Source organism: Lucilia sericata, unplaced genomic scaffold (assembly GCF_015586225.1).
Source record: "Lucilia sericata isolate MDLA Ls3-8-SP2 unplaced genomic scaffold, ASM1558622v1 Contig000526F_arrow, whole genome shotgun sequence".
In the NCBI taxonomy this organism is placed as follows: domain Eukaryota; kingdom Metazoa; phylum Arthropoda; class Insecta; order Diptera; family Calliphoridae; genus Lucilia; species Lucilia sericata.
This window is the reverse complement of record NW_023994538.1, coordinates 211203-228919: the sequence shown is the minus strand read 5'-3', so window position 1 is coordinate 228919 and position 17717 is coordinate 211203. Positions and strand designations below refer to the sequence as shown.

General features: G+C 31.5%; 1 protein-coding gene across 2 annotated transcripts; it reads left to right on the top strand.

Moving 5' to 3' along the window:
* Nucleotides 1-255: 255 nt before the first annotated feature.
* LOC119605844 (TNF receptor-associated factor 3) lies at nt 256-17493 on the top strand. 2 transcript variants are annotated; one of them, XM_037959170.1, is made up of 7 exons: nt 256-908; nt 12738-13148; nt 13215-13363; nt 13418-13698; nt 16716-16831; nt 16891-17073; nt 17133-17493. In XM_037959170.1, the coding sequence occupies exons 1-7, from the start codon at nt 774-776 to the stop codon at nt 17148-17150; spliced, it is 1293 nt and encodes a 430-aa protein (XP_037815098.1). In that variant the 5' UTR covers nt 256-773; the 3' UTR covers nt 17151-17493. The 2 variants fall into 2 exon arrangements, with proteins under 2 accessions (XP_037815098.1, XP_037815097.1); XM_037959169.1 differs by having other exon boundaries at nt 16891-17492.
* The last annotated feature ends 224 nt before the right edge of the window (nt 17494-17717 follow it).

The following is a 17717-nucleotide window of genomic DNA, read 5'->3' as shown; positions in this document are numbered from 1 at the left end:
TACACCTACTTTTAGATCTCATTTTGCCACATCTTTCGGACTACTATTATCGTGCGCTCTTTATTATTGGGGATCCATTATCATTTTCATACAGAAAGTATTTAGTGTATTTTTTTTGTTATTGTTCATTCGTTCTGCAACTGATAACAGAAAAAGCAATCGTTGTCGTTCGTTACAATGAAAATGATATGAAAATAAACTGATACCGATTAATTTCATTTAGTTTTTTCTGTGTTTATTTCGAATTTAGTCGCTATTTGCTCGCACTTGTCGTAGTAGTTATTTTTACGAATTTTATTTAAAGTCAATTTTATTAAATTGTATTGATTAAAAAACGCAAGAGAGAACGAAAAAAGAATTTTCAATTAATGAAATACACACTTCATTTACACCCATTATTATGCACAAGAATGTGTACAAGAAATTCAAAAGTTAATTAAAGTGTAATCAAGGCAAATCAAAGTTTTAAGAATACATAGGTACATATTGAAGAAACATATAACAGAAAAAAATTAAGTAAATTATTAAAAAAAAAAAATTGTGAAAATATATTTTGCCAACTTTTTGTCACAGACTTTATCTAGTGATATGTGTTTTAAACAAATCAAATAAACAACTCCAATTATAAAACATTTGCTCATAGTAATATAATAATATTCTGATAAGATATCAATATTTTGTATTGACCATTTTTTGTTTATTTGCTAATACCTAATAAAATAAGAACTTATTCTCGATTTAAAAGAAAATTTTATATTTATAACGTTTCTTTAATGATGAATGGTTCGAACATAAATAACGGTGAACGAATACAACAACCGTCCACTTCCGGTTCAACAACAATTGTGAAGTACGAAAAATCTTCTTGTTTATTTTGTAATGAATGGTTTGATTCACAAACATTTACGGTAAGTGAAGAAGTACAATGACGACAGGTGTTATAAGTAATCTCCATTAAAATTGTTATTAGTCATCGATGTAGAAAACTTAATAAAATTAAAATAGTGTTTTGCTAATTTAATTAAGGAATATTACAAGATTAAGATTAATACAAAAGATAAGGGCATAATGATTTTTGTTCTAGGTCTAGTACTGTACTAGTTCAAGTCTGTCCTAGTTCAGTACTATTTCAGTTCAAGTTCAGTTCTAGTTCTAGTTCAGTTCTAGTTCAGTTCTAGTTCAGTTCTAGTTCAGTTCTAGTTCAGTTCTAGTTCAGTTCTAGTTCAGTTCTAGTTCAGTTCTAGTTCAGTTCTAGTTCAGTTCTAGTTCAGTTCTAGTTCAGTTCTAGTTCAGTTCTAGTTCAGTTCTAGTTCAGTTCTAGTTCAGTTCTAGTTCAGTTCTAGTTCAGTTCTAGTTCAGTTCTAGTTCAGTTCTAGTTCAGTTCTAGTTCAGTTCTAGTTCAGTTCTAGTTCAGTTCTAGTTCAGTTCTAGTTCAGTTCTAGTTCAGTTCTAGTTCAGTTCTAGTTCAGTTCTAGTTCAGTTCTAGTCCAGTTCTAGTTCAATTCTAGTTCAGTTCTAATTCAGTTCTAGTTCAGTTCTAGTTTAGTTCTAGTTCAGTTCTAATTCAATTCTATTTCAGTTCTAGTTCAGTTCTAGCTCAGTTCTAGTTCAGTTCTAGCTCAGTTCTAGTTCAGTGCTAGTTCAGTTCTAGTTCAGTTCTAGTTCAGTTCTAGTTCAGTTCTAGTTCAGTTCTAGTTCAGTTCTAGTTCAGTTCTAGTTCAGTTCTAGTTCAGTTCTAGTTCAGTTCTAGTTCAGTTCTAGTTCAGTTCTAGTTCAGTTCTAGTTCAGTTCTAGTTCAGTTCTAGTTCAGTTCTAGTTCAGTTCTAGTTCAGTTCTAGTTCAGTTCTAGTTCAGTTCTAGTTCAGTTCTAGTTCAGTTCTAGTTCAGTTCTAGTTCAGTTCTAGTTCAGTTCTAGTTCAGTTCTAGTTCAGTTCTAGTTCAGTTCTAGTTCAGTTCTAGTTCAGTTCTATTTCAGTTCTAGTTCAGTTATTTAACAAAAATTTGTTTTAATAGAATAGATATAATAGAATAGAAAATTTTTTATTTTTATTTAAAATTTTCGATAAATGTTAGCTTTCATAGCAAATTTTCAATAAATTCCATGTTTGTATAAAATTGTTTATAAATTTTAATTTTTATAGAAAATTTTCCATGTAAAAAAAATATTTTAAAAATTATGTATATAAAATTTCTATAAATTTTCTTTTCATGATAACTAATTTTTTTATTAAATTATAATTTACATAATACAGAATTATGCATAATTAAAAATAATGTAAAATGAAAGAAATCAACCACTCATCTATTCACCACTGATTTTCTTTCCTTCCAAACAATTGAATTTTATATGTGATATATTCTAATAACATTTTTATTTCTCTTTCTCAAAGCTTTTTTTTAACGATTTGGACTTTATTTCCTCTTCATATTTTTCAATGCACATAAAAGCTTTATTAACTTAAAAGCCTTTTCTTAAACCTTTTCGTTACATTCATTCTTTTTATTACTCTTTCGCTATTCCCCTAAACAGGCGACCAACCAACCAACAATACACATTCACACAAACAAACACTTTATATACAAACGAACAAATGGCCAAACTAAAGCAACATAACGAGTATTACCGACCGACAAAAAATTGCAAATTTTATTCAACAGAATTTAACTAATTTACTTGACATATTTTAACGATATTTTTACACACGAATATTAAACCACATTTAAATTAAGTAATTATGTAAAAATATTTGCAATTTATTAACTTTTAATAGGACTTTTTAATTTATTAAACGAACACGAATCACCGAACAACCGAACACTTCAGAAATTTCTAGAAAACTAAAAGCAAAATGCAAGTAATCGTTGTTGTTGTTGTCGCTAGTACTCAGTTGCATAAAGTTATATGTGTTTGTTGTTATTCTCGAAGAGGGAGTTAGTGGGATAACAATAACGTGCGTGAGTGGATTAAAAGGAATGAGATTAAGAAGTGAGTTGCCAGAGGTCATCCCAAAGAGCTTTAGAAAGCTTTATTTTTAAAAAAAAGTAAAAAGTTCGTAAGTTTAGTGAAAGAACTGAAAGTGCAAATTTGTATGTATTTATGTATGTTAGAAAAAAGTTGTTAAAATAACAAAAGGAGTAAATTTTTTTGTGGAACCGAAAGTTTAGTTAATATTTTGATAAAGTTCAATTCCTCAGCCGACAGCCTATTTTTCTAGTGCTTTAACTTTAAGATTTATTATAATTTTAATTGTAATAATATCTAAATAAATAATAAATAAGTTCAATTCCAGTTAAGTTCTAGTTCAGTTTTATATCGGCTTTAGATCAGTTCCAATTCAGTTCTAGTTCAGTTCTAGTTCAGTTCTAGTTCAGTTCTAGTTCAGTTCTAGTTCAGTTCTAGTTCAGTTCTAGTTCAGTTCTAGTTCAGTTCTAGTTCAGTTCTAGTTCAGTTCTAGTTCAGTTCTAGTTCAGTTCTAGTACAGTTCTAGTACAGTTCTAGTTCTAGTTCTAGTTCAGTTCTAGTTCAGTTCTAGTTCAGTTCTAGTTCAGTTCTAGTTCAGTTCTAGTTCAGTTCTAGTTCAGTTCTAGTTCAGTTCTAGTACAGTTCTAGTTCAGTTCTAGTTCAGTTCTAGTTCAGTTCTAGTTCAGTTCTAGTTCAGTTCTAGTTCAGTTCTAGTTCGTTCTAGTTCAGTTCTAGTTCAGTTCTAGTTCTAGTTCAGTTCTAGTTCTGTTCTAGTTTAGTTCAGTTCTAGTTCAGTTCTAGTTCAGTTCTAGTTCAGTTCTAGTTCAGTTCTAGTTCAGTTCTAGTTCAGTTCTAGTTCAGTTCTAGTTCAGTTCTAGTTCAGTTCTAGTTCAGTTCTAGTTCAGTTCTAGTTCAGTTCTAGTTCAGTTCCAGTTCAGTTCTAGTTCAGTTCTAGTTCAGTTCTAGTTCAGTTCTAGTTCAGTTCTAGTTCAGTTATTGATCAAAATTTGTTTTAATAGAATAGATATGTAGAATAGAATGAAAAATTTTTGTAGGAAATTTTCGATGTAAAGAAAATATTTTAAAAATTATATAAAATTTCTATAAATTTTCTTTACATGATAGCTAATTTTTTTATTAAATTATAATATACACTAGCTATACCCAGTGTGCTTTGCTACCCTAAATCAATGTATATAAAAAAATACTTTACGATTTTGAAGATTCTAAATGTAATAGTTTTCCAGATATACATTTTTTACATTTTGGGGATGTCGTGCAAAATTTTAAGATTTTAGGTCTATTAATATCTCAGTCAAACGACAACGCCAATTTATTTACATGGATGTTAAAGTTGTTCTTGCAAAATTTTAGGATTTTAGCCCTAATCCTAAATACGAATTTTTCTATTTACTTCATATGGGGGTTCCAAGTCCCCCTGATAAAAGTCCGCCCTTTTTCCCCAAAATGTTCAGATGAATATTAAATTTCTTCTCGCAAAATTTTAAGAAGCTAGCTCTATTAGTATCCCAGATAAACGAATTTTTGTATATTTTATTCATATGGGAAGAGGAACGCCCCCCACTGGTAGTCCGCCAATTTATTACACAAAATGTTTACATGGATGCTACAGTTCTTCGTGCAAAATTTGAAGGTTCTAACTCTAATAGTTTTCCAGATAAGCGAATTTTTTGTATTTAATTCATATGGGGGTGCCACGCTCCCTACTTCTAGTACGCCCCCTTTTTCCTTAAATAATCATATTGATCCTAAAGTGGATCCTACAAAATTTGAGTACTCTATCTGTTATATTTTCTCAGATATACTGATTTAAGATTTTCTTCATATGGAAAATGGCACGCCCACTATCGCCATTCGGCCCATTTTATCCAAAAATATTCTTATGGATGTCAAAGTTATCCATACAAAATTTGAGGACTCCAACTCTTACAGTTTCTGAGATATGCGACTTTTAACACTTATTTTGAAAGTAGGCGTGGCACGTCGGCCACTTGAAATTTTGAAGTAGCCTATAGTTCCTTTTTGAAAGTAGCCTATAGTTCCTTCCAGACAACGGGAAGACACTGTGAAAATTTCAGAAAAATCCGTCCAGCCGTTTAGCTGTCTATAAAGTCCAAACAAACAAACATGCAAACACACATTTATTTTTATACACATATATAGATAATACACAATTATGTATAATTAAAAGTAATGTAAAATAAAAGAAATCAACCACTCACCTATTCACCACTTGTTTCCTTTTCTTATAATCAATTTAATTTTATATGTGATTTATTCTCACATTTTTATTTCACTTTCTCAAAGCTTTTTTTAACGATTTGGACTTTATTTCCTCTTATTATTTTTTCAATGCACATAAAAGCTTTATTAACTTTAAAGCCTTTTCTTAAACCTTTTCGTTACTTTCCTTCTTTTTATTTCTCTTTCGCTATTCCCCTAAACAGGCGACCAACCAACCAACCATGCACATTCACACAAACAAACACTTTATATACAAACGAACAAATAGCCAAACTAAAGCAACATAACGAGTATTACCGACCGGCAAAAAAACTGCAAATTTTATTCAACAGAATTTAACTAATTTACTTGACATATTTTAACGTTATTTTTACACACGAATATTAAACAACATTTAAACTAAATAATTATGTAAAAATATTTGCAATTTATTCACTTTTAATAGGACTTTTTAATTAATTAAACGAACGCGAATCACCGAACAACCGAACACTTCAGAAATTTCTAGAAAACTAAAAGCAAAGTGCAAGTAATCGTTGTTGTTGTTGTCGCTAGTACTCAGTTGCATATAGTTTTGTGTGTTTGTTGTTGTTCTCGAAGAGGGAGTAAGTGGGATAACAATAACGTGCGTGAGTGGATTAAAAGGAATGAGATTAAGAAGTGAGTTGTGTGAGGTCATCCCAAAGAGCTTTAGAAAGCTTTATTTAAAAAAAGTAAAAAGTTCGTAAGTTTAGTGAAAGAACTCAAAGTGCAAATATGTATGTATTTATGTATGTTAGAAAAAGTTGTTAAAATAACAAAAGGAGTAAGTTAAATTTTTTGTGGAAACGTAAGAAGTGCAGGAAAGTTTAGTTAATATTTTGATAAAGTTCAATTCAAGTTCAGTTTTATATCGGCTTTAGATCAGTTCTAGTTCAGTTCTAGTTCAGATCTAGTTCAGTTCTAGTTTAGTTTCGTTCAGTTCTAGTTCAGTTCTAGTTCAGTTCTAGTTCAGTTCTAGTTCAGTTCTAGTTCAGTTTCTAGTTCAGTTCTAGTTCAGTTCTAGTTCAGTCTAGTTCAGTTCTAGTTCAGTTCTAGTTCAGTTCTAGTTCAGTTCTAGTTCAGTTCTAGTTCAGTTCTAGTTCAGTTCTAGTTCAGTTCTAGTTCAGTTCTAGTTCAGTTCTAGTTCATTCTAGTTCAGTTCTAGTTCAGTTCTAGTCAGTTCTAGTTCAGTTCTAGTTCAGTTTAGTTCTAGTTCAGTTCTAGTTCAGTTCTAGTCAGTTCTAGTTCAGTTCTAGTTCAGTTCTAGTTCAGTTCTAGTTCAGTTCTAGTCAGTTCTAGTTCAGTTCTAGTTCAGTTCAGTTCTAGTTCAGTTCTAGTTCAGTTCTAGTTCAGTTCTAGTTCAGTTCTAGTTCAGTTCTAGTTCAGTTCTAGTTCAGTTCTAGTTCAGTTCTAGTTCAGTTCTAGTTCAGTTCTAGTTCAGTTCTAGTTCAGTTCTAGTTCAGTTCTAGTTCAGTTCTAGTTCAGTTCTAGTTCAGTTTCTAGTTCAGTTCTAGTTCAGTTCTAGTTCAGTTCTAGTTCAGTTCTAGTTCAGTTCTAGTTCAGTTCTAGTTCAGTTCTAGTTCAGTTCTAGTTCAGTTCTAGTTCAGTTCTAGTTCAGTTCTAGTTCAGTTCTAGTCCAATTCTAGTTCAGTTATTGATCAAAGATTTGTTTTAATAGAATAGATATGTAGAATAAAATAAAAAAAAATTTTATAGAAAATTTTCGATGTAAAGAAAATATTTTAAAAATTATATAAAAATTTCTATAAATTTTCTTTACATGATAACTAATTTTTTTTATTAAATTATAATATACACTAGCTATACCCAGTGTGATTTCCTACCCTAAAATCAATGTATATAAAAAAACACTTTACGATTTTGAAGATTCTAAATGTAGTAGTTTTCCAGATATAGATTTTTACATTTTGGGGATGTCACGCAAATTATTGCAAGTTCGCCAATTTTTCCAAACGTTAATTTAGATTTTAATGTAACCTATGAAAAAATTATATAATATAAAAATTTCCCACAAGTACGAAATTTTGTATTTAATTCATATAGGAGATCCCAAGAATCCATTGATAATCCGCCCATTTTTCTCTAAATGTTCACATAAATGTCGAAGTTTTTCATGTAAAATTTTCTAGTTCTTATATTTTTTCAGATATATGAATTTTTTATTTAATTCATATGGGAGGTTCCAATTTGCAAGTCCGCCAATACCATTACCCAAATGTTCATATTAACTTCAAAGGATTTTTGCTCTAATAGTTCCCCAGACATACGATTTTATCTACTTATTTCATATGGGAGGTTCCAACCCCTTAATGATAGTCCGCCCATTTATTTTATATTTTATTCATATGGGAGGAGGAACGCCCCCCATTGGTAGCCCGCCAATTTATTACACAAAAAGGTTAACATGGATGCTAAGTTCTTCGTGCAAAATTTGAAGGTTCTAACTCTAATAGTTTCCCAGATAAGCAAATTTTTGTATTTAATTCATATGTGGGTGCCACGCCCCCTACTGCTAGTCACCCCCTTTTCCCTTAAATAATCATATTGATCGTAAAGTGGGTCCTACAAAATTTCAGGACTCTATCTGTTATATTTTCTCAGATATACTGATTTAAGATTTTCTTCAAATGGAAAATGGCACGCCCACTATCGCCATTCGGCCCATTTTATCAAAAAATATTCTTATGGATGTCAAAGTTATCCATACAAAATTTGAGGACTCCAACTCTTACAGTTTCTGAGATATGCGACTTTTAACACTTATTTTGAAAGTAGGCGTGGCACGTCGGCCACTTGAAATTTTGAAGTAGCCTATAGTTCCTTTTTGAAAGTAGCCTATTGTTCCTTCCAGACAACGGGAAGACACTGTGAAAATTTCAGAAAAATCCGTCCAGCCGTTTAGCTGTCTATAAAGTCCAAACAAACAAACATGCAAACACACATTTATTTTTATACACATATATAGATAATACACAATTATGTATAATTAAAAGTAATGTAAAATAAAAGAAATCAACCACTCACCTATTCACCACTTGTTTCCTTTTCTTATAATCAATTTAATTTTATATGTGATTTATTCTCACATTTTTATTTCACTTTCTCAAAGCTTTTTTTAACGATTTGGACTTTATTTCCTCTTATTATTTTTTCAATGCACATAAAAGCTTTATTAACTTTAAAGCCTTTTCTTAAACCTTTTCGTTACTTTCCTTCTTTTTATTTCTCTTTCGCTATTCCCCTAAACAGGCGACCAACCAACCAACCATGCACATTCACACAAACAAACACTTTATATACAAACGAACAAATAGCCAAACTAAAGCAACATAACGAGTATTACCGACCGGCAAAAAAACTGCAAATTTTATTCAACAGAATTTAACTAATTTACTTGACATATTTTAACGTTATTTTTACACACGAATATTAAACAACATTTAAACTAAATAATTATGTAAAAATATTTGCAATTTATTCACTTTTAATAGGACTTTTTAATTAATTAAACGAACGCGAATCACCGAACACTTCAGAAATTTCTAGAAAACTAAAAACAAAATGCAAGTAATCGCTGTTGTTGTTGTTGTCTTTAGTACTCAGTTGCATAAAGTTATGTGTATTTGTTGTTATTCTCGAAGAGGGAGTTAGTGGGATAACAAAACAGTGCGTGAGTGGATTAAAAAGAAAGAGATTAAAAAGAGAGAAGTGTGGGGTGGTATGGGGAGTAGTAAGAAATCATTATTTAAAAGAGTAAAAGGTTCGTTAGTTTCGTGAAGGATATGAGAGTGCAAATATGCATGTAAGAAAAAGTTGTTAAAATAACAAAAAGAGTAAATTAATTATTTTTTTGTGGAAAAGAACAAATGCAGGATAGTTGAGTTAATATTTTCTTCCTGTTCAATTCTAATTAAGTTCTAGTTCAGTTCTAGTTCAGTTCTAATTCAGTTCTAGTTCAGTTCTAGTTCAGATCTAGTTCAGTTCTAGTTCACTTCTAGTTCAGTTCTAGTTCAATTCTAGTTCAATTCTGGTTCAATTCTAGTTCAGTTCTAGTTCAGTTCTAGTTCACTTCTAGTTCAGTTCTAGTTCAATTCTAGTTCAATTCTGGTTCAATTCTAGTTCAGTTCTAGTTCAGTTCTAGTTCTAGTTCAGTTCTAGTTCAGTTCTAGTTCAGTTCTAGTTCAGTTCTAGTTCAGTTCTAGTTCAGTTCTAGTTCAGTTCTAGTTCAGTTCTAGTTCAGTTCTAGTTCAGTTCTAGTTCAGTTCTAGTTCAGTTCTAGTTCAGTTCTAGTTCAGTTCTAGATCAGTTCTAGTTCTAGTTCAGTTCTAGTTCAGTTCTAGTTCAGTTCTAGTTCAGTTCTAGTTCAGTTCTAGTTCAGTTCTAGTTCAGTCCTAGTTCAGTTCTAGTTCAGTCTAGTCCGTAGTTCGTTCTAGTGTTCAGTCTAGTTCAGTAGTCAGTTATAGTTCTAGTTCTAAGTTCAGTTTTAGTCCAGTTCTAGTTTCAGTTCTAGTTCAGTTCTATTCAGTTCTAGTCCAGTTTCTAGTTTCAGTTCTAGTTCAGTTCTAGTTCAGTTCTAGGTTCAGTCAGTTCTAGTTTAGTTCATGTTCTAGTTCAGTTCTCGTTCAGTTCTAGTTCAGTTCTAGTTCTAGTTCAGTCAGTTCAGTGCTAGTTCAGTTCTAGTTTCAGTTCTAGTTCAGTTCGTAGGTTCTAGTTTCAGTTCTAGTTCAGTTCTAGTTCAGTTTCTAGTTCAGTTCTAGTTCAGTTCTAGTTCAGTTCTAGTTCAGTTCTAGTTCAGTCTAGTTCAGAGTTCTAGTTTCAGTTCTAGTCAGTTCTAGTTCAGTTCTAGTTCAGTTTCTAGTTTCAGTTCTGTTCAGTTCTACGTTCAGTTCTAGTTCAGTTTCTAGTTCATTCTAGTTCAGTTCTAGTCAGTTCTAGTTCAGTTCTAGTTCAGTTCTAGTTCAGTTCTAGTTCTAGTTCTTTCTAGTTCAGTTCTAGTTCAGTTCTAGTTCAGTTCTAGTTCAGTTCTAGTTCAGTTCTAGTCTAGTTCCTAGTTCAGTTCTAGTTCAGTTCTAGTTCAGTTATTCTAGTTCAGTTCTAGTTCGTTCTAGTTCAGTTCCTAGTTCAGTTCTAGTTTCAGTTCTAGTTCAGTTCTAGTTAGTTAGTTCAGTTCTAGTTCAGTTCTAGTTTCAGTTCTAGTTTCAGTTCTAGTTCAGTTCTAGTTCAGTTCTAGTTCAGTTCTAGTTCAGTTCTAGTTCAGTTATGTTCAGTTCTAGTTCAGTTCTAGTCAGTTCTAGTTCAGTTCTAGTCAGTTCTAGTTCAGTTCTAGTTCAGTTCTAGTTCAGTTCTAGTTCAGTTTCTAGTTCAGTTCTAGTTCAGTTCTAGTTCAGTTCTAGTTCCAGTTCTAGTTCAGTTCAGTTCTAGTTCAGTTCTAGTTCAGTTCTAGTTCAGTTCTAGTTCAGTTCTAGTTCAGTTCTAGTTCAGTTCTAGTTCAGTTCTAGTTCAGTTCTAGTTCAGTTCTAGTTCAGTTCTACTTCAGTTTTAGTTCAGTTCTAGTTCAGTTTAAGTCAGTTCTAGTTCTAGTTCAGATCTAGTTCAGTTCTAGTTCAGTTTTAGTTCAGTTTTAGTTCAGTTCTAGTTCAGTTCTAGTTCAGTTCTAGTTCAGTTCTAGTTCAGTTCTAGTTCCGTTCTAGTTCAGTTCTAGTTCAGTTCTAGTTCAGTTCTAGTTGAGTTCTAGTTCAGTTCTAGTTCAGTTCTAGTTCAGTTCTAGTTGAGTTCTAGTTCAGTTCTAGTTCAGTTCTAGTTCAGTTCTAGTTCAGTTCTAGTTCAGTTTTAGTTCAGTTTTAGTTCAGTTCTAGTTCAGTTCTAGTTCAGTTCTAGTTCTAGTTCAGTTCTTGTTCAGTTCTAGTTCAGTTCTAGTTCAGTTCTAGTTCGGTTCTAGTTCAGTTCTAGTTCAGTTCTAGTTCAGTTCTAGTTCAGTTCTAGTTCAGTTCTAGTTCAGTTCTAGTTCAGTTCTAGTTCAGTTCTAGTTCAGTTCTAGTTCAGTTCTAGTTCAGTTCTAGTTCAGTTCTAGTTCAATTCTAGTTCAGTTCTAGTTCAGTTCTAGTTCAGTTCTAGTTCAGTTCTAGTTCAGTTTTAGTTCAGTTTTAGTTCAGTTCTAGTTCAGTTCTAGTTCAGTTCTAGTTCAGTTCTAGTTCAGTTCTAGTTCAGTTCTAGTTCAATTCTAGTTCTAGTTCAGTTCTAGTTCAGTTCTAGTTCTAGTTCAGTTCTAGTTCAGTTCTAGTTCAGTTCTAGTTCAGTTTTGTTTTAGTTTAGTTCTAGTTCAGTTCTAGTTCACTTCTAGTTCAGTTCTAGTTCAGTTCTAGTTCAGTTCTAGTTTAGTTCTAGTTCAGTTCTAGTTCAGTTCTAGTTCAGTTCTAGTTCTAGTTCTAGTTCAGTTCTAGTTCAGTTCTAGTTCTAGTTCAGTTCTAGTTCAGTTCTAGTTCAGTTCTAGTTCAGTTCTAGTTCAGTTCTAGTTCAGTTCTAGTTCAGTTCTAGTTCAGTTCTAGTTCAGTTCTAGTTCTAGTTCAGCTCTAGTTCAGTTCTAGTTCAGTTCTAGTTCAGTTTTAGTTCAGTTCTAGTTCAGTTCTAGTTCAGTTCTAGTTCAGTTCTAGTTCAGTTCTAGTTCAGTTCTAGTTCAGTTCTAGTTCAGTTCTAGTTCAGTTCTAGTTCAGTTCTAGTTCAGTTCTAGTTCAGTTCTAGTTCAGTTCTAGTTCACTTCTAGTTCTGTTCTAGTTCAGTTCTTGTTCAGTTCTAGTTCAGTTCTAGTTCACTTCTAGTTCACTTCTAGTTCAGTTCTAGTTCAATTCTTGTTCAGTTCTAGTTCAGTTCTAGTCCAGGTCTAGTTCAGATCTAGTTATAGACTTCTAGATAAACTATAGTTCTAAAAATATTGAAATGCCAATTATAAACAGCTGACAAACATTTAATCACTTTCTTAACAAATTGTATTTAAGTACTCCATAATTAAGACTTTCTATAATATAATATTATTAATATATTATTGTCACTATTTGATTAATTTACTGTCCAAACTGTCCTTCGCTTAAAAATAACGGTCAATGAGTTCCGAAGCTCTTTAATATTTCAATGTCAAAATGTTTAATCAATAAATTAAATACATAACATAAATGTGCCAAAAATAAAACCCCATAAGGGCCAACGTATACATTTTGTTTAAACATAAAAATACAAGAACAACGTACATATTATGTTTGTTTTTTATCAGCAAACTCCCTAACTCATACCTTTGATAAGATAAGGGGGGAATTTAAAAATATGCGCTTACAGAAACACTTGTTGCTGTCGTTTAATAATAAACTTGAAAATATTTACTAATATTTAATGTAATAATCATCATAAACATTATAAATTCTTGAAGTGATTATGTTTTCTCTATCTCTCTCTCTCTCAACTTCCTGATACCCTCTAGGAACATCTAATACACTGTGGTCAGGTTTTGGAACAATGTCCTAATACTTGCAATGTATTTGTGCCACGCATACGTATGCGAGCCCATCTCAAAGAATGTCCTCGAATGTCCAAACGTAGAAGTGCCAGTTTGGAGAGAATAGATCAACAGGTCGATCATCGAGTACAGGTGGTGGAGAATGAAATAAACACTTTGAGATCGGTGCTTAACGAAGAGATACGCCAGCGTTTGCATTTGATCACAGATGTCGGAAACTTACGAAAACAAAATCAAATACATGATGAATGGACTCATGCTACAGAGGAGAATATTAAATCCCTACAGAAGCGTTTGCAAGAGGAAAACACTCAGCGCTGTTTTGAAGTCGAGCAGTGTCAACAGGATTTTCGTTATTGTTATGACATCACACAGGTTTGTTTGAAGAAGTTTATGGATTTTGAAAGTAACTAAATAGATTCCTTTTCCTCGCAAATATAGGCCTTAAAAACCGAAATTCAAAATGAGATAGATGATCTGGAAAAACACATAAATCAAATGTCTTTGGAAGTAACACAACATCAAAATCTTTTAAATGACAATATAATGAAATTGGAGGAAACAGTGGTGCAGAATGAAAAAAATAATAGGTATGTTTTTTAAGATTCCCAAAAACTTTTTAGCGATTTATTTCTTTATTTTAGAGATAAATTTATAGAAATTGAAAAATTTCTACAAGAAATCAATGTGGACTTAAATACAAAGTTAGCTCCTAATGATGGTAATGCTGCCAAAAATGCTGCCCTAGATTTAGAGGTGAAAAGTATGAAACATATTGTTTGTGAAACAGAGGAACGTTGTGATAAATTGGAGAAATTATTGGTTAAAACTGATCGTGATTTACATCATACAATGCAGCTGGTATCCGATTTGGAAAATCATATTGCCACCCAGCAACGTTTGACTAGTTATATTAATTCAAGAGGTGAGGAAAAAGATTGTAGTTGATAAGTTATAGTAATTTTGATAGGATCTTTAAAAGAAGCAGCGGTCTTGGAAATACGATATACTACCGGTTAACTTTGTAAGAATATATCAATGTTGAGTTTTAACTCCGTTACAGATCATTCTAAACTGGACATCCTCTGGGGTCTGGGAAAAACTTTAGGTATCTCATCACAATTTTGATAAAAAATAGGCAATTTCTTATATAATTTTAAAACTTAAACTTTTGAGTACTCTTTGGCTGCGACAATGCCAAATTTTTCCCGATCGAACCCAAATGTTTAGAAATGCCAGATTTATTTCCAAATAATTTCGATTCTTTCTAGTCTATAGTCTAGTCTATAATCTAGTATATAGTCTAGTCTAGTCTATAGTCTAGTCTATAGTCTAGTCTATAGTCTAGTCTATAGTCTAGTCTATAGTCTAGTCTATAGTCTAGTCTATAGTCTAGTCTATAGTCTAGTCTATAGTCTAGTCTATAGTCTAGTCTATAGTCTAGTCTATAGTCTAGTCTATAGTCTAGTCTATAGTCTAGTCTATAGTCTAGTCTATAGTCTAGTCTATAGTCTAGTCTATAGTCTAGTCTATAGTCTAGTCTATAGTCTAGTCTATAGTCTAGTCTATAGTCTAGTCTATAGTCTAGTCTATAGTCTAGTCTATAGTCTAGTCTATAGTCTAGTCTATAGTCTAGTCTATAGTCTAGTCTATAGTCTAGTCTATAGTCTAGTCTATAGTCTAGTCTATAGTCTAGTCTATAGTCTAGTCTATAGTCTAGTCTATAGTCTAGTCTATAGTCTAGTCTATAGTCTAGTCTATAGTCTAGTCTATAGTCTAGTCTATAGTCTAGTCTATAGTCTAGTCTAGCTAGTCTATAGTCTCTATAGTCTAGTCTATAGTCTAGTCTATAGTCTAGTCTATAGTCTAGTCTATAGTCTAGTCTATAGTCTAGTCTATAGTCTAGTCTATAGTCTAGTCTATAGTCTAGTCTATAGTCTAGTCTATAGTCTAGTCTATAGTCTAGTCTATAGTCTAGTCTATAGTCCTAGTCTATAGTCTAGTCTATAGTCTAGTCTATAGTCTAGTCTATAGTCTAGTCTATAGTCTAGTCTATAGTCTAGTCTATAGTCTAGTCTATAGTCTAGTCGTATAGTCTAGTCTATAGTCTAGTCTATAGTCTAGTCTATAGTCTAGTCTATAGTCTAGTCTATAGTCTAGTCTATAGTCTAGTCTATAGTCTAGTCTATAGTCTAGTCTATAGTCTAGTCTATAGTAGTCTAGTCTATAGTCTAGTCTATGTCTAGTCTATAGTCTAGTCTATAGTCCTAGTCTATAGTCTAGTCTAGTCTAGTCTATAGGTCTAGTCTATAGTCTAGTCTCTAGTCTAGTCTATAGTCTAGTCTATAGTCTAGTCTATAGTCTAGTCTATAGTCTAGTCTATAGTCTAGTCTATAGTCTAGTCTATAGTCTAGTCTATAGTCTAGTCTATAGTCTAGTCTATAGTCTAGTCTATAGTCTAGTCTATAGTCTAGTCTATAGTCTAGTCTATAGTCTAGTCTATAGTCTAGTCTATTAGTCCTAGTTAGTCTATAGTCTAGTCTATAGTCTAGTCTATTAAGTCTAGTCTATTACAGTCTAGTCTATTATAGTCTAGTCTATTATAGTCTAGTCTATAGTCTATAGTCTAGTCTATAGTCTAGTCTATAGTCTAGTCTATAGTCTAGTCTATAGTCTAGTCTATAGTCTAGTCTAGTCTATAGTCTAGTCTATAGTCTAGTCTAGTCTATAGTCTAGTCTATAGTCTAGTCTATAGTCTAGTCTATAGTCTAGTCTATAGTCTAGTCTATAGTCTAGTCTATAGTCTAGTCTATAGTCTAGTCTATAGTCTAGTCTATAGTCTAGTCTATAGTCTAGTCTATAGTCTAGTCTATAGTCTAGTCTATAGTCTAGTCTATAGTCTAGTCTATAGTCTAGTCTATAGTCTAGTCTATAGTCTAGTCTATAGTCTAGTCTATAGTCTAGTCTATAGTCTAGTCTATAGTCTAGTCTATAGTCTAGTCTATAGTCTAGTCTATAGTCTAGTCTATAGTCTAGTCTATATATAGTCAGTCTATAGTCTAAGTCTATAGCTAGTCTATAGTCTAGTCTATAGTCTAGTCTATATCTAGTCTATAGTTTAGTCTATTAAGTCTGTCTATTATAGTCTTAGGCTATATAGTCCTAGTCTATTTATAGTCTATTTCTATTATAGTCTAGTCTATTTATAGTCTAGTCTATTATAGTAAATCTATTATAGTCTAGATATTATAGTCTAGTTCTATTATGTCTAGATATTATAGTCTAGCTATTTAGTCTAGTCTAGATAGTCTAGTCTATATAGTATAGTCTATAGTCTAGTCTATAGTCGAGTCTAAAGGGCTAGTCTATTATAGTCTGTCTAAGTCTGTCTATAGTCTAGTCTATAGTCAAGTCTAAAGTCTAGTCTATAGTCAAGTCTATGGTCTAGTCTTTGGTCTACTCTATAGTGTAGTTATTATGTCCAGTCTGTAGTCTAGTCTACAGTATATTTTGTAGTTTATTATATAGTCTAGTCCATTGTCTGGTCTATAGTGTAATCTATAGTCTAGTCTATAGTCTAGTTTATAGTGTAGTCTAAAGTGTAGGCTGTAATCTAGTCTATAGTCTAGCGTGGTCTAAGTCTAGTATATAGTTTAGAGTCAAGTCTATAGTATAGTCTATAGTCTGATTTATATTCCAGCCATCTGTGTTTATTTGGAAAATTACAAAATTTCCTGATATTTAATAAATTTGACGTTTTCTAGTGGATTTTGCAAGAACCTTAATCTGACGGTTTCTAGCGGTTTTTGTGGTTTAACGGAAAATTGTAGAAAAATATTGGCAAGACTGGTCTTAAATCTATCTTGGAAAATCTTGTTATTGAAATTTTTCGAAAAATAAGATTACATATATCTTTATATAATTTGTTTACTTATTTTGAAGGTCACTTAATATGGCGTATAAAAGATTTCTCCAAAAAACTGGAAGAAGCTAAGCAGTATGATACCATCCTACACAGTGCCATGTTCTCCAATAAACCATTTGGTTATTCTTTAAGAGTAAGTAACTCTATCTCTTGTTTATTCGCCTTATACTTGTTAACAGCACTCTTTTGCAGCTTGATATTTATCTAAATGGCAAGGGCACTTGGAAGGGACGTAATATGATCGCATGTTTAAATGTTATAGCCGGAGAATATGATCCTCTACTCTCGTGGCCCTGTCGCCTACAGGCTGAGGTAATAATACGTGATCAAACTTATAATCAAGGAGAAACAGAGGATTATATTAAAATAGTGAATGTACGCAAGAAAAGTGATGATTATATACAAACTAAACAATTTTTCCATATACCCCACAGTGTATTGTCTCAACGTAATTATGTTAAGAACGATAGTATTTTTGTGGAAGTGAAAATTTTGAAAAATTGAGAAAATTTTCAATGATTTTATTATATAGTAAGTTATTAACTTGCAGTTCCTCGATTTGGAAAATGGGACTTTCGAAAGTGTTTTCTTTTCTTTCGTTTTGTTTGAACTGAAATGTTTCCAAATCAAATTTCTTTTGACATCGAGGTCTTGTAAATCAGTTTATAAAGCAATTTCCTAAGTACAGTTTAAGTTTATTTATAGGTGTTAAAATTATGATTAAAATTACAAAATACTTTTAAATTTATATTTTTAATATTTTTACTTTATTTATATAAATGTTTAGGAATAATAATAATAATAATAGTAATGGACAGTATTTGAAACAAAACAAAAATATGACAAAATTTAACAAAAAATAGTAATGAGTTTTTATTTAATTTTTTAATAAATATTGAATTTTGTAAATTTAATTTTGAAATTTTTATAATTTTAATTTCTTAGTGACATTTTAAATGCAATTTCTGTCGAAGATTTTTGAGATTTTCTTTTTTTTTATTAATTGTTTTAAACAATTT

What these genes read in the sequence shown, in the direction of transcription:
- LOC119605844 (XM_037959169.1), top strand. Translation starts at nt 774, where the DNA reads ATGATGAATGGTTCGAACATAAATAACGGTGAACGAATACAACAACCG. An exon ending in ATTGTTATGACATCACACAG is followed by an intron (nt 13,149 to 13,214) that starts GTTTGTTTGAAG and finishes TCGCAAATATAG; the next exon opens with GCCTTAAAAACCGAAATTCA. An exon ending in CATTTGGTTATTCTTTAAGA is followed by an intron (nt 16,832 to 16,890) that starts GTAAGTAACTCT and finishes ACTCTTTTGCAG; the next exon opens with CTTGATATTTATCTAAATGG.